At 37.8% G+C, this 11,111-nt stretch overlaps 1 protein-coding gene and 1 long non-coding RNA gene across 2 annotated transcripts; both read right to left on the bottom strand.

Annotated features, from left to right (window-relative positions):
• Positions 1-4,508: 4,508 nt before the first annotated feature.
• On the bottom strand, positions 4,509-6,038 carry LOC121812614. The gene is made up of 4 exons (XR_006053193.1): positions 5,979-6,038; positions 5,586-5,648; positions 5,288-5,350; positions 4,509-5,176 (listed from the first exon to the last, which is right to left on the bottom strand). It is a non-coding gene; the product is annotated as an uncharacterized LOC121812614 (long non-coding RNA).
• Positions 6,039-6,060: 22 nt separating this feature from the next.
• On the bottom strand, positions 6,061-9,961 carry LOC121811830 (obscurin-like; the record flags this gene model as incomplete). The annotated part of the gene is made up of 7 exons (XM_042215235.1): positions 6,061-6,179; positions 6,488-6,607; positions 6,774-6,995; positions 7,329-7,619; positions 7,759-8,049; positions 8,405-8,686; positions 9,670-9,961. Coding segments are annotated over 7 exons (1,617 nt in total), but the record flags the coding sequence as incomplete, so codon positions are not given.
• Between the last annotated feature and the right edge of the window lie 1,150 nt (positions 9,962-11,111).

Below are 11,111 nucleotides of genomic sequence, written 5' to 3'. Positions count from 1 at the left end.
TAATTAAGCAGAAGAAAGAGATGATGTACTTAAGACTGTCCTTCTTTCTTCCTTCCCTTTTACACTGAGCTCAAACATCTGCTGTAACTTCAACCGCAGCAGAGTTTGCGTTTCCTGTCTGTTCAGAATATACAAGCATGTTTCTTGTGTTGTTCCCTTTCTCTGTGTTATTAAAAAAAACTGTTCTCAGGCAACATTTTCATCCAGGTTATAGATTTACTTCTTTCTTTTTTTGAAACTCAGATTTTTGCCGTGACCCATGGATTGTTGTCATACTTATTTGTGGCTGAATGGCAGCATGCTATTTGACTCTGACAGTCCTGAGAGTGTTCATGCAAAACATGCTCTGGCCTAGCTGAAATGAACACACTTGGTTTGGTCTTATCTGACTAAAGAATGCTCCCATTACGCTGCAGAAAAAGATTTTGACTTTTTGCTCAACTCTTTTTTCTTTGTTTTTTTTGGCATTATTACAATGAAAAGCATCCTTTCACTTCTGCATGCATCTGTAAATGTTTTCATCTTGTGGTTTAATTCTGGTTAGAAGGTGGTTGTGACCAGAGTATTTATGTGGCAGAACTGAACCACTGATTTTTTTCACTGACCAGAGAGCAAAGATATCACACATATATTGCTATAAATTGCATAGCTACAGCTTCTGTTATACATTTGGTGGGAAAATACACCAAATAAAATGCAAAAACACAATACTCAATATGTTTGTGTTGAAAACTACATTTTGTCAACTGAATCTATTGAAGAGCAAAGAAGCCGATTGCCATGCTTCTGCGATATTCTACCATGTACTGTTTGTCCACATGTTCCTTGTTTGCACTTTCAAAATATTTTGTAGCACCAGGTTCTCGACTCTAAAGGAGACACCAAATATCAGGATTTATGTGTAACAACTTCTGGTTCCAGAGCACTATTATAATAATTGAAGTTTATTGAATAGTATGTTTTTCTAAATTATATAGAAGCAATAACTTTAAAAACTGAATACATATTGAGAAATATATAAAGCAAAGCAAAAGCCATGTATTACTTCATTGTGCTAAACGGTTCACTTAGACTGAATTTCCTGGTAACACAAAAAGAGGTCTAATAGCAGATCTCACTGTACAACGATCTATCTCTACTATCAATTAAGTGTTCTCTGGAAGGCTGCACACATTCAGCTTAAATTTTTCTTCCTCATTTTAGTTGAGTAGACCAGAGGAAAAATGGCAAAGTCACTGTGTTTTTAACTTAGGAGATACACAGATAAGCCTGTAGCTGTCAGTGCCTGTGACAATAACTTTAAGTTGCACTTGCAGTTCTTTTCACAGGCATAATAACTCTGTGAAAGGCCTGTACCAAATAAGCACACTCATTTAAACAATTCCTCATTCAACAATTATGTCCAGTGAAATAAATGGTAGCAGCGTTTTGGTCTGTGGTGGTTGGATGTGGTTTGTGGTTCAGCTGCAATGAAGAGGTGGTGCATTAGGTTCAGGGGGAATGCCAGGGGAGGCTGAACGGAGAACTGCCAGGCATCTAATTCTGTCCATCCTGGTTTACACAATAGTATACCCGGACTGTGGTGTGTGTGACTTCTGGAGTGAAACAGACAGAATAACATTTGTATAAACACAGTTAACTATATAAAATTGGAAAGCAAAACTATAAACTGTGAGAACTGTGGACAACAGTGTGAGACTGTGTGTGCAGTGGGAGATGTGCTACAAACAGATTGGACCTGATTAAAATCATAAGCCAAAGAAAGCTTACTTACCACAGCAGTGATTCATCACTGACTATGCTTAAATAAACACCTAACTTTCTACTAAGCACATATCAGAGTCAATAATTACAATGTGTAATTATGTCTGAGCAGCACAATAACAATGTGCTGAACTACATGGCTCAAACCAAAGAAGTCAACTTTTGTCAAACATTACAGACAGAAAGCCAACTGCAACACAAATCTAAACTGCAAAAAACAAGTCCTCATTTATTACACCCTGGCTCATTGGCTGCAACAAGAGAGGGAGATGGAACAAGGTGATAACTAATTAGGAATAGATTACTGACAATATAAATAAAGAGAACACATTTGTCAGCAGGTCAGTCGTTTGAAGCATGGATGGATATGTGGCAGTGTATAAATACCAAATAACTCATGAAATCATGCTGCGGCTAAGCAAGATCAAGTCAGGATGCTGATGCCAAAGTCAGGACAGAGAGAAGCCTTCATAGGCTTATACATTCATATACGATTCACAAAAATTATAGTTTATTGTTTAACTGATTAAAGTGAGATATATAACTATTTCATCTTACTATCTTGTTCAAGTACTTGCACAGTCTCTATGTTTTGGACACAGGGTTTAGATTTTCATAGGATATTTAGGTTTGATTTAGTTTTGTATTTTCTATAATCTTTGTAATATGGTGCTTTGTTCTGTATTAATGATATATGCTGATAGACAATAGTTTTTGGCTTTCCTTATTGATTTGTTAGCTTTAGTTCCTTGACTCATTTAGCTAAAAGTTTGTTTATCACTTTTTATATTCCCATTCTCTCCTTGTTTGTTTATCTTGCATCTCTGTGTAAAGCCTATATGTCTTAGTCTAATATGTCTTGCCGGGATCTCATCTTGTCTTACTGCCCTCTTTACTGTGTCCAAATTCAGGTGTAGCGTGCTTCACATTTGTAGGCAATTATGTCACCGCGACGCAACAAAGCCTGTCCAAATTCGATGGGGCCAACAAATGTGTCTTCCTTTCCCCTCGATTTGACGGGGAGTGCATCCTTCGCGGCCCAGCCTTTCGCAGAATTCATAGCATGGCCCAGCCAATTCCTGTTTCCAGCGATGGCGGTCTTTCTTTACTCAAGTTAAACATTATATATAAGCAGGGGTGCACATAAGTGGTCTGCAGGTGCGCATTCAAAATAAAAGACGCACTCCAGATAAGACGTTGCAACGCTAGAGTGGAATTTTCACGCCATATTCTGCACCACATCTCTGTGCGTTCATCGTTTGTTTGAAGCCAGCTCACCTCCTGCAACCACTTTTCCGAGAATACGCGCTTCTTTTGTGGTTCGGACTCCTTCTGACATTTCTTTGGAGGTGGAGGAACACCAAAGTAATTGCTTAAAGGAGCTTCTTCGACATCTTTAAGAGTTCTAAACAAATGTCTGTCCTCCTCCAGAAAATCTTATGTACGCAAACGCATGCTTCAACTTCTTATCTGGTGCGCATCTTTTATTTTGACATCGAATGCGCAGCTGTGGACCAGCTGGTGACGGAAAACCTCCGGCCTACCCGGCCAGCATGCTACCTCTTAATTTGGACACAACACTTTTTTGTAGAGTACTTTGTGTTTAGTTCTTCGTCCCCTGTCTTGTCATCTGTATTTGGTTTCAGCCTTCCTCCCCTATGTTGCATATCCCCTCATTATCCTGTGTCTACATATTGCCAGTCTTCCTTGCCCTTTGTCGTGTTCTCATTTATGGTTGTGTCTGTCCTTGTGTGTTTGGTCAGAAGAGGTTTGGTTTCAGATTATTTATTTATTTATTATTTATTATTACAACTAATTTGATTAACTGTTGACAGTATCTTGAGTAGGGATAAAAGGAGAATGTTTAAGGGGCAGAGTTTCACCAGCCTACAAAAAACTATGTCTACAAAATGTGGAACGATTCCAGAGTGATAATTGATCATTTTCCTCAGCTTGAAATTGTGAAGACTGTGAATGTCTCATTATAACAATACATAATTTTTTTTTTTTTAAAGTGAGAGGCTGTAGAAACTTCTGCATACAAGGACAAGGCTGAAATCTGGCATAGAAATCACTGTATGAGTGTTTTAACAGGAGATTTTCCAGGTTAAAAGTAGAGACACTTCATATCAGATAGACTCAGTTTGCTTTTCACTGTGGTGTTCTTTTTTGTCCTTTTCAAACACAAATTCAAAATGATACTTCACTGACTTAAGTGCTGTTCTTGCTGGCATAATAATAGCTGAGCTATCTGACACAACCTGCAATCCAGCTGCCAGCAAGTAAAGGAGGGACGGAAACATACAGATTTTCCAAATACTGATCTTTGCTGTTGGTGATGTTTGGGTTTGTTTGTTGGCAACAATAGAAATGGGGAAATACATTTAAATGTAACCTGCTGTTTATGGTATATTATTTGTTTTTTATATACTGCCTATACAAGTTTCAATAGCTATTCAGCACGGTGGCTTTGACATATAAAGGTTTGAAAATAAAAATAAAAACTTGAAACATGGGGAAATATTATTTATTTTTTTGTATTTATTTTAAACAGACTCATACAGGCTGTTTCAGTGTGAGTAATTTCAGTTTCACAACATGTCACTTTTTTTGTTGGATTTTTTCCACCTTCCATGTCTCAACACGACAGTGACCACAATTATTTTTCATTGCTTTTCACAGTATCTTGCATACTTAAATGTAACAGTGATAATTATCAAAGAGAAATTTCCACTGTACTCTTAGTCTGAACTCCTTGTTTACTCTCTGCTATGTGCTGATACCATGAAAAAAGACATCTCATAAACAGAAGGCTTTTCGCTGAAACCACATGCTTAGTTTCCCCATTTTGGGGAAATCATGAGGCTTTTCAGTTGATAAAAATAAGGCAGAGGCAAAATAGAAAGTAACCAATAAAAGTCTTTTACACCCAATAGAGTAGCAAATAAGAACATTTATTTCATTCACAATATATAAAATGACTCTAAAAAGAGCTAAAAGATAAATCCTTCTCAAATAGAATAACAAAAGATGATAAAAATAAGACAGGACAATAAAAATAACTAAAGTAAAATGGCCAGAGCAAACTTGAAGTCCAGCAGTATCCTGTTTTCATGGCAACAAAAGTCATGGAAAACAACTCTGACTTTAAGTTGCGCTATATAAGAAACTAAATATATGATCACATATTTCAAAGTATTTATTTATTTATTTTGCAGCTTTTGGAACAGGATAAATTCAAAGTTTTATACAAAACCTTTAACAATGAATATTTTTTTTAAAGTGTGTTTTAAAAATATATAATCTTCATAAAAATGAGAGCATAGATTTAAATTAAAAAATATCAGAGGAGCAAGAGTGGCTTCATAAAAAGCTTCTTCTTGGCTTTGCTGCTACAGCTCTCCTCACTGACCTGTAAGACAAGCACAAAAAGACAAAGTGATTTCCAACATGTAAAGATATTATGAGCTGAAGACATTTAATAATGTGAAGAATAAATCAGCCTGCATGGCAGCAGAATTACTGAGAGAGCTTCCTGATGTGACTTCAGAATAAACTGCTGCATCAGCTGCAGGACTTGATGTTCCTGTGAATGAAGAGAAGATCATTGAGAACAATAATATCATTAACCAGGAGGAAACTGGATCGTCTCCACTAATGCAAAGATAATTGAGTATGATGATTTTAATCATGATGGATTCCAGATGAAGTGAATATTGTGAATACTAATAAAAAAATATTAATATAAACAGATTTACATTTTAAGAGCAGATAAACATGTTGAACAATATTCAGTGGAGATGATGGCAGACTTTGCTCACCTTTGTTTTTCTTGGCTTTTTCTTTTTTGGGCTGTTTGACCTCAGCATACATCAGACTGTCCTCTAAAAGAGACGTCAGAGCTCAGGACACATTTGTTCAGCACAGATATGATACAAACATGTTGGATACATATGAACTTTAAACTTTTTACAACTACAGTGAAAGAAATCTAAGTAAAAATTCATTTGTTGCCTGTGACACTTCAGCTTTGCATGTGTGTGTTTTGTGATTGAGGTCTGGGTCAGAATCTGTGGATGCTGTGATTCAGTAAAGCTGAAACACTGATTAGTAAGTGAATAACTAAACTCCATGTTGACCTATAATTACCTGCAATATAATGATGTGATGACACATTCAAGTACAAACACTGAATGAGACTGTTGTGACTGTACCTGCAGCTGCTGTCTTCACCTCAGAGTAAACAGCACTCTGCTCTGCTTTATGATGCTTCCCTGTAAGATGATCAGATTCACAAAAGAAAAAATAATTAATACAATTTTTTTCCCCCACACAATGTGTGCTTTGCATACTCCTCTTTTCAAAATCTTTAAGCTTAATGAGAGAATATGTGACATCTTGGGTTTCATCTGTAACTGCAATATAACAAAGAGAATAAGCAAACAGAAAAAAGGTCGAAATAAATGTTTATGGAACTATATTAGCAGCGAGATAGTCCTTCTTGCAAATTCTCCACACTCGAGTTTTGTACCAGTATCTAGGTGTCTGCGTAGCTTTTCAAACTGGTAAGCGACTGGAAGGACAATGTTTTACACTGTTTGTCATTATAATTGTTCAGTGATTTAGTGTCATAAAGATAACATAGATTAGTATATGTATGAATAATTAAAGTGTATGTAGTAAATAAACTCTCTAATACAGCATGAAAAGAAGAGGCTCTTACACTTGGACTGTCTGCAGCGATACAACAAGAGCAGGAGAATAATAATGAGAGAGACTCCACAAACCAGTCCAACCATCAACCACACAGGAGATGAAGAGCTGTCAGCTCCTGACACAGTTACTGTGACACAAAACAGAAATTAATTATTAATAAATTATAATCTTATAAATAAATGCATTTATAAAATAGAGCCGAGTGACTTTGAGACTTAAATCAGACAATCTAACGTTCTTCTCAGTCATTAGACGTGATTTAAAAACTCCATCAATGTTTTGATCCTGCTCACCTTTAACTGACATCCAGCTCTGTGCTGACTCTCTTCCTGAGTACTGACACTTGTAGAAACCTTCATCAGACTTTGACACTGCAGAGATCTTCAGCTCCCCTCGGGGATCATTTTGAATAAGTTTGTCATTGTGATAGAAAAACACATTGGAAAGTATTTTTTGTGTTCTCAAACTGCAGCTCAGACTAACAGAAGCTCCCTCAGTCACAGGATGAAACAGGACTCACCATGCGACTAGCGATCTTAAGGATTAGGCCATACATCTACCACTCTTACACACAATGGGCTGTTCTCGTGCACATCAGCTCTTCACTTTTGTATTATAAGTCTGACAGACGACAATTGAATAAGACAATTAAAGTGTTCATCATCTGACGAGAGATGTGATCTTTGTTGATTTATTCTAAAATAACTGGGCAATATACAACTGGATTAGAAAGACTCAGAATTAACCAAACGAATATTTACTTCGTCCTATTTCTGAAATTCCATTTGTTGTGCCATAGATACTTACAAGGCAATGGGACAAATGTTCATGTGACGTCTAAATCATTCAATCCAAGAAGTAAATGTATAATAACATACTCTGTACAGTGATGTTGACTGCACTGCTGAACTCTCCTGATCCAGACTCACACCAGTACACTGCAGTATCTGACTTTGATGTGTTGATGTCACATGTGGATCCAGTCATTCTCCTACAGTCAGAGTACAGTCGGCCGTCCTCAGAGAACTTCCTCACTCTCCACTCAGTGAAGTTTCCCTCACAGGTCAGTGAGACAGAGTCAGAGGTGAAGTGTTGCACTCTGTCAGGACTCACTGTGAGAGACGCTGCTGAATGAACATCTGGAAACAACATGCAGTGAAGAACAAAGCTCACAGATGTTAGGATCAAAATGTCAAATTAGTATTAGAAAAAAAATGATGAGCTGAATCTTGGTGGATTACAGTGATGACACAACTTATTAGACAGAATCAAACTGACCTGCAGACCAGACAAACTTTGGTTGACTGTGATCAGTGTGATACTCTGGGTCTCCTCTTCCAGCTCTGCACACATATCCTGCTGTGTGTGTCTGTCCATGAATGATGTAGGAGTCCTGTGCAGTCCCACTGCCATCAGGTAGCAGCTCATAACTGGAGGATTTCTCTGATAGATCAGGAACAGCTTTATACCAGTAGAAGCTCCATCCTGCAGACGGATGTTCAACCTCACAGTTCAGAGTTACTGAGGCTCCAGGACTCAGCCATGATGGAGACACAGTGAGGACAGATCCTGTTGGAAAGTAATGAATATTATTTCGTCAGGCTCACTCTCCATTTTCTCTCAATGCTTTTCTCAGTGTTTTTTTTCCCCCAATACGTTTCCCTCTTTTATGTTCTGTTAATCTGTGATATTTATGTTTCATATTTGTATTCTTGTGAAAATTAATATATTTTACTTGACTAGAGAGCACTTTTAGTCAGTTCCCATGGACTCTACATTTTACATGACTGTTCATGTTCAACAATTTCCAATAAGAGCATTATTACAATGCCAACGAGGTTACCGTGAAATATAATTTTGTTTTTCCTTCATAGTAATCCTCAGTCATCAATCTATTTAACATTGTTGGTGAATACAAACTCACCAGTTTTCCCAATCCTGACTGACTGGCTGTCCTCTGTGTAGTAAACTGGGTTTCCTCTTCCTCCTCTGCACCTGTAGAGTCCTTCCTGTGAGACACTGATTTGTCCATTTGAGTGGAAAACTGCATCTTGTGTGGTCAGGGCTTCAGAGGATTTCTCAACGCTGTACCAGTAGTATTTCCATCCAGATGATGATGATGGGTTCACAGAGCAGGTCAGGGTCACATTTCCTCCTACTGGTATGATTAAACTTTGTGCTGTCAGTTTGGCTTTGGGTTTACTTGCTGTTGAGGTGACAGGAAAAAGTACATCAGTACATCACAAAATACAAATGTTGCACAAACAAATTGCTTTTAGATATTTTGTGTCCTGTGTTGGATTTTTCCTGCCTTGTGAATAGCATCTGATGCAGACCCATGTATTTATTTATATATTTGTATAATAATAATAATAATAATAATAATAATAATAATAATAATAAGAAGAAGAAGAAGAAGAAGAAGAAGAAGAAAGTTACCATTAATAGTCAGAGTTCACAGATAGTAACTTTCACATTTAGCTCAAAAGTGCAGCTTTCCAAGTCTTAATGCAAATTTGCATCAGACAAACGTGTTAAAAGAAGGCCCTTTCCAGTCTGAATCTGTCATTCTTATCCATTTTAGATCGAACTGCTGTACAAATGCATTGTGATGCAGACCCAGTTTTCTGTTCCATTACAGAGCCTATAACACCTTCAGACAGACCTGGATCAGTGTCACAGTTATCTGGGTTGAGACACTGATATAGATGATTTTCAGTGAAAACATGTTCAGATTCTGAATTAATGTAAAAGCACTTAATAAGTACACAAAATGGCAAACTAATATTGAATTCTGATTTTCACGCTTTTAAAAACACAAACTACTGCAGATTAACTGGCTCCACTCTGAGGTTTGATTTTGTGAATGAGGAAATGAAACCCAGTGTTAGTCAGCTGGTTCAACTGGAGCAGAAGAGGATGAGTCAGGGAGAAACTCTGAGTTTGTTAAAGAAAACCTGTCAGAAGCCTGTTACCATGGTAACTTGGTAACCTAACTCAGAGTTAGGGTAAGTTAACTGTCTTTCTGGAACAGAAACCCAGGGTCTCACAGCTTACAGAGAATGTTGTTAGCACAGATCACATAATGATCCATTTCAGTTTAACATAAAACTAAAAATTCAACTCAGACCACTCTAGAAACAGAACAAACAGATTCAGGTCTTTCAGTTTGTCACTTTTGGAAATTACCGGTTTCAGTAATGGTGATTTCATTGCTCTCTTCTGTGTAGTAAACTGGATCTCCTCTCCCTCCTCTGCAGCGGTACAGACCTCCTTGTGAGACACTAATAACTCTGTTTGTTTCACCTTCTCTTATGAGCTGGATTTCAGAGGAGACTGAATCACTTCTGAACCAATAAACATTCCAGCCAGCAGAGCCCTCCACAGAGCAGTTCAGTGTCACACTGCCCCCTGCTGGTATGACTGAACTTTGTGTTGTCAGTGTGGCTCTGGGTTTACTTGCTGTTGAGGTTACAGGAAAAGAGAAATATCAGATTTTCACTTGCTTCAGGAAGAACTTTGTTATAGAAATAATAATAACTTCTTTTTAAAAGTGCCTTTCAAATACCCAACAACACTTAACAATAGAATAAAACACATAAGAGAACAATGACAAAATGAAGAACAACTTCGAGACAGAGAGATTCCCACAGCCTGGGAGCAGATCAACTGAAAGCTCTGGTTTCCATGGTGCTGAGATGGAAAGAAGGCACAACAAGTCGGATGTGAGCAGGCAGAAGAGGTGGTGCTTATCAGGTTAGAAAGTTAGGGAGGAGCGAGGTTATGACGGGCCTTGAAGGTGAGCAGAAGAATTTTGTTTACTATTCGGAATTTCACAGGGAGCCAGTGAAGTTTGTGAAGAACAGGAGTGATGGTAGGAGGGGGTACTGGTAATAATGCGGGCAGTGGAGTTTTGAACCAGTTGAAGCATATGGAGGGATTTTTGGGAGAGATGCAAGAGAGAATTACAACAGTCAACGTGGGAGGTAATGAGACTGTGGACAAGACTGGGTGGAAAGAGAAGGACATAATCGGTTAATGTTGCATAGATGGAAGTAGGCAGAATGAGTGAGATTATTGATGTGAGATTTATAGGATAATAAACTGTCTAGGATGACACCAAGGCTCTTAACCTGAGGTGAAGGGAAAAATGTGGAGTCAACAATAGTGAGTGAGAATAAGTGCGTCAGAGATGCCAAGAGAGGAAAGTCTGTTTAGAAGGATGGCGTGAGAGATAGTGTCGAAGGCTGAGCTCACATCCAAAAGGACAAGAATGTTGAGAAGACCAGAGTCAGCTCTGAGTATTCTGAGAAAAGATCACACTTTACACATTCACTCAGTCATTCAAGTCATTCAGCTTCTAGCACCAAATAGAAAATATTTACTTGCATGTGACACATGTCTTCATGCAAAAACTACAGATTCCCTCTGATTTATTCTTCATCTATTCAAAGACAAATGTTACACAAACAAATTACTTTTAGATGTTTTGTGTCCTCTCTACATTTTCCTTTAATAACACTCAAAGGTAACATGACACTGAATGGTGTCTGTTATTCCTGTGGGGGCTGCATCATATTTACACAGAGCCTACTCTCCCTTTGCCTTTGTCATATGGAAATGACAGTAAC

This window comes from Haplochromis burtoni, unplaced genomic scaffold (assembly GCF_018398535.1).
Source record: "Haplochromis burtoni strain Fernald_Lab_line unplaced genomic scaffold, NCSU_Asbu1 Contig_690, whole genome shotgun sequence".
Lineage (NCBI taxonomy): Eukaryota > Metazoa > Chordata > Actinopteri > Cichliformes > Cichlidae > Haplochromis > Haplochromis burtoni.
This window is presented reverse-complemented; position numbering and strand designations above follow the sequence as displayed.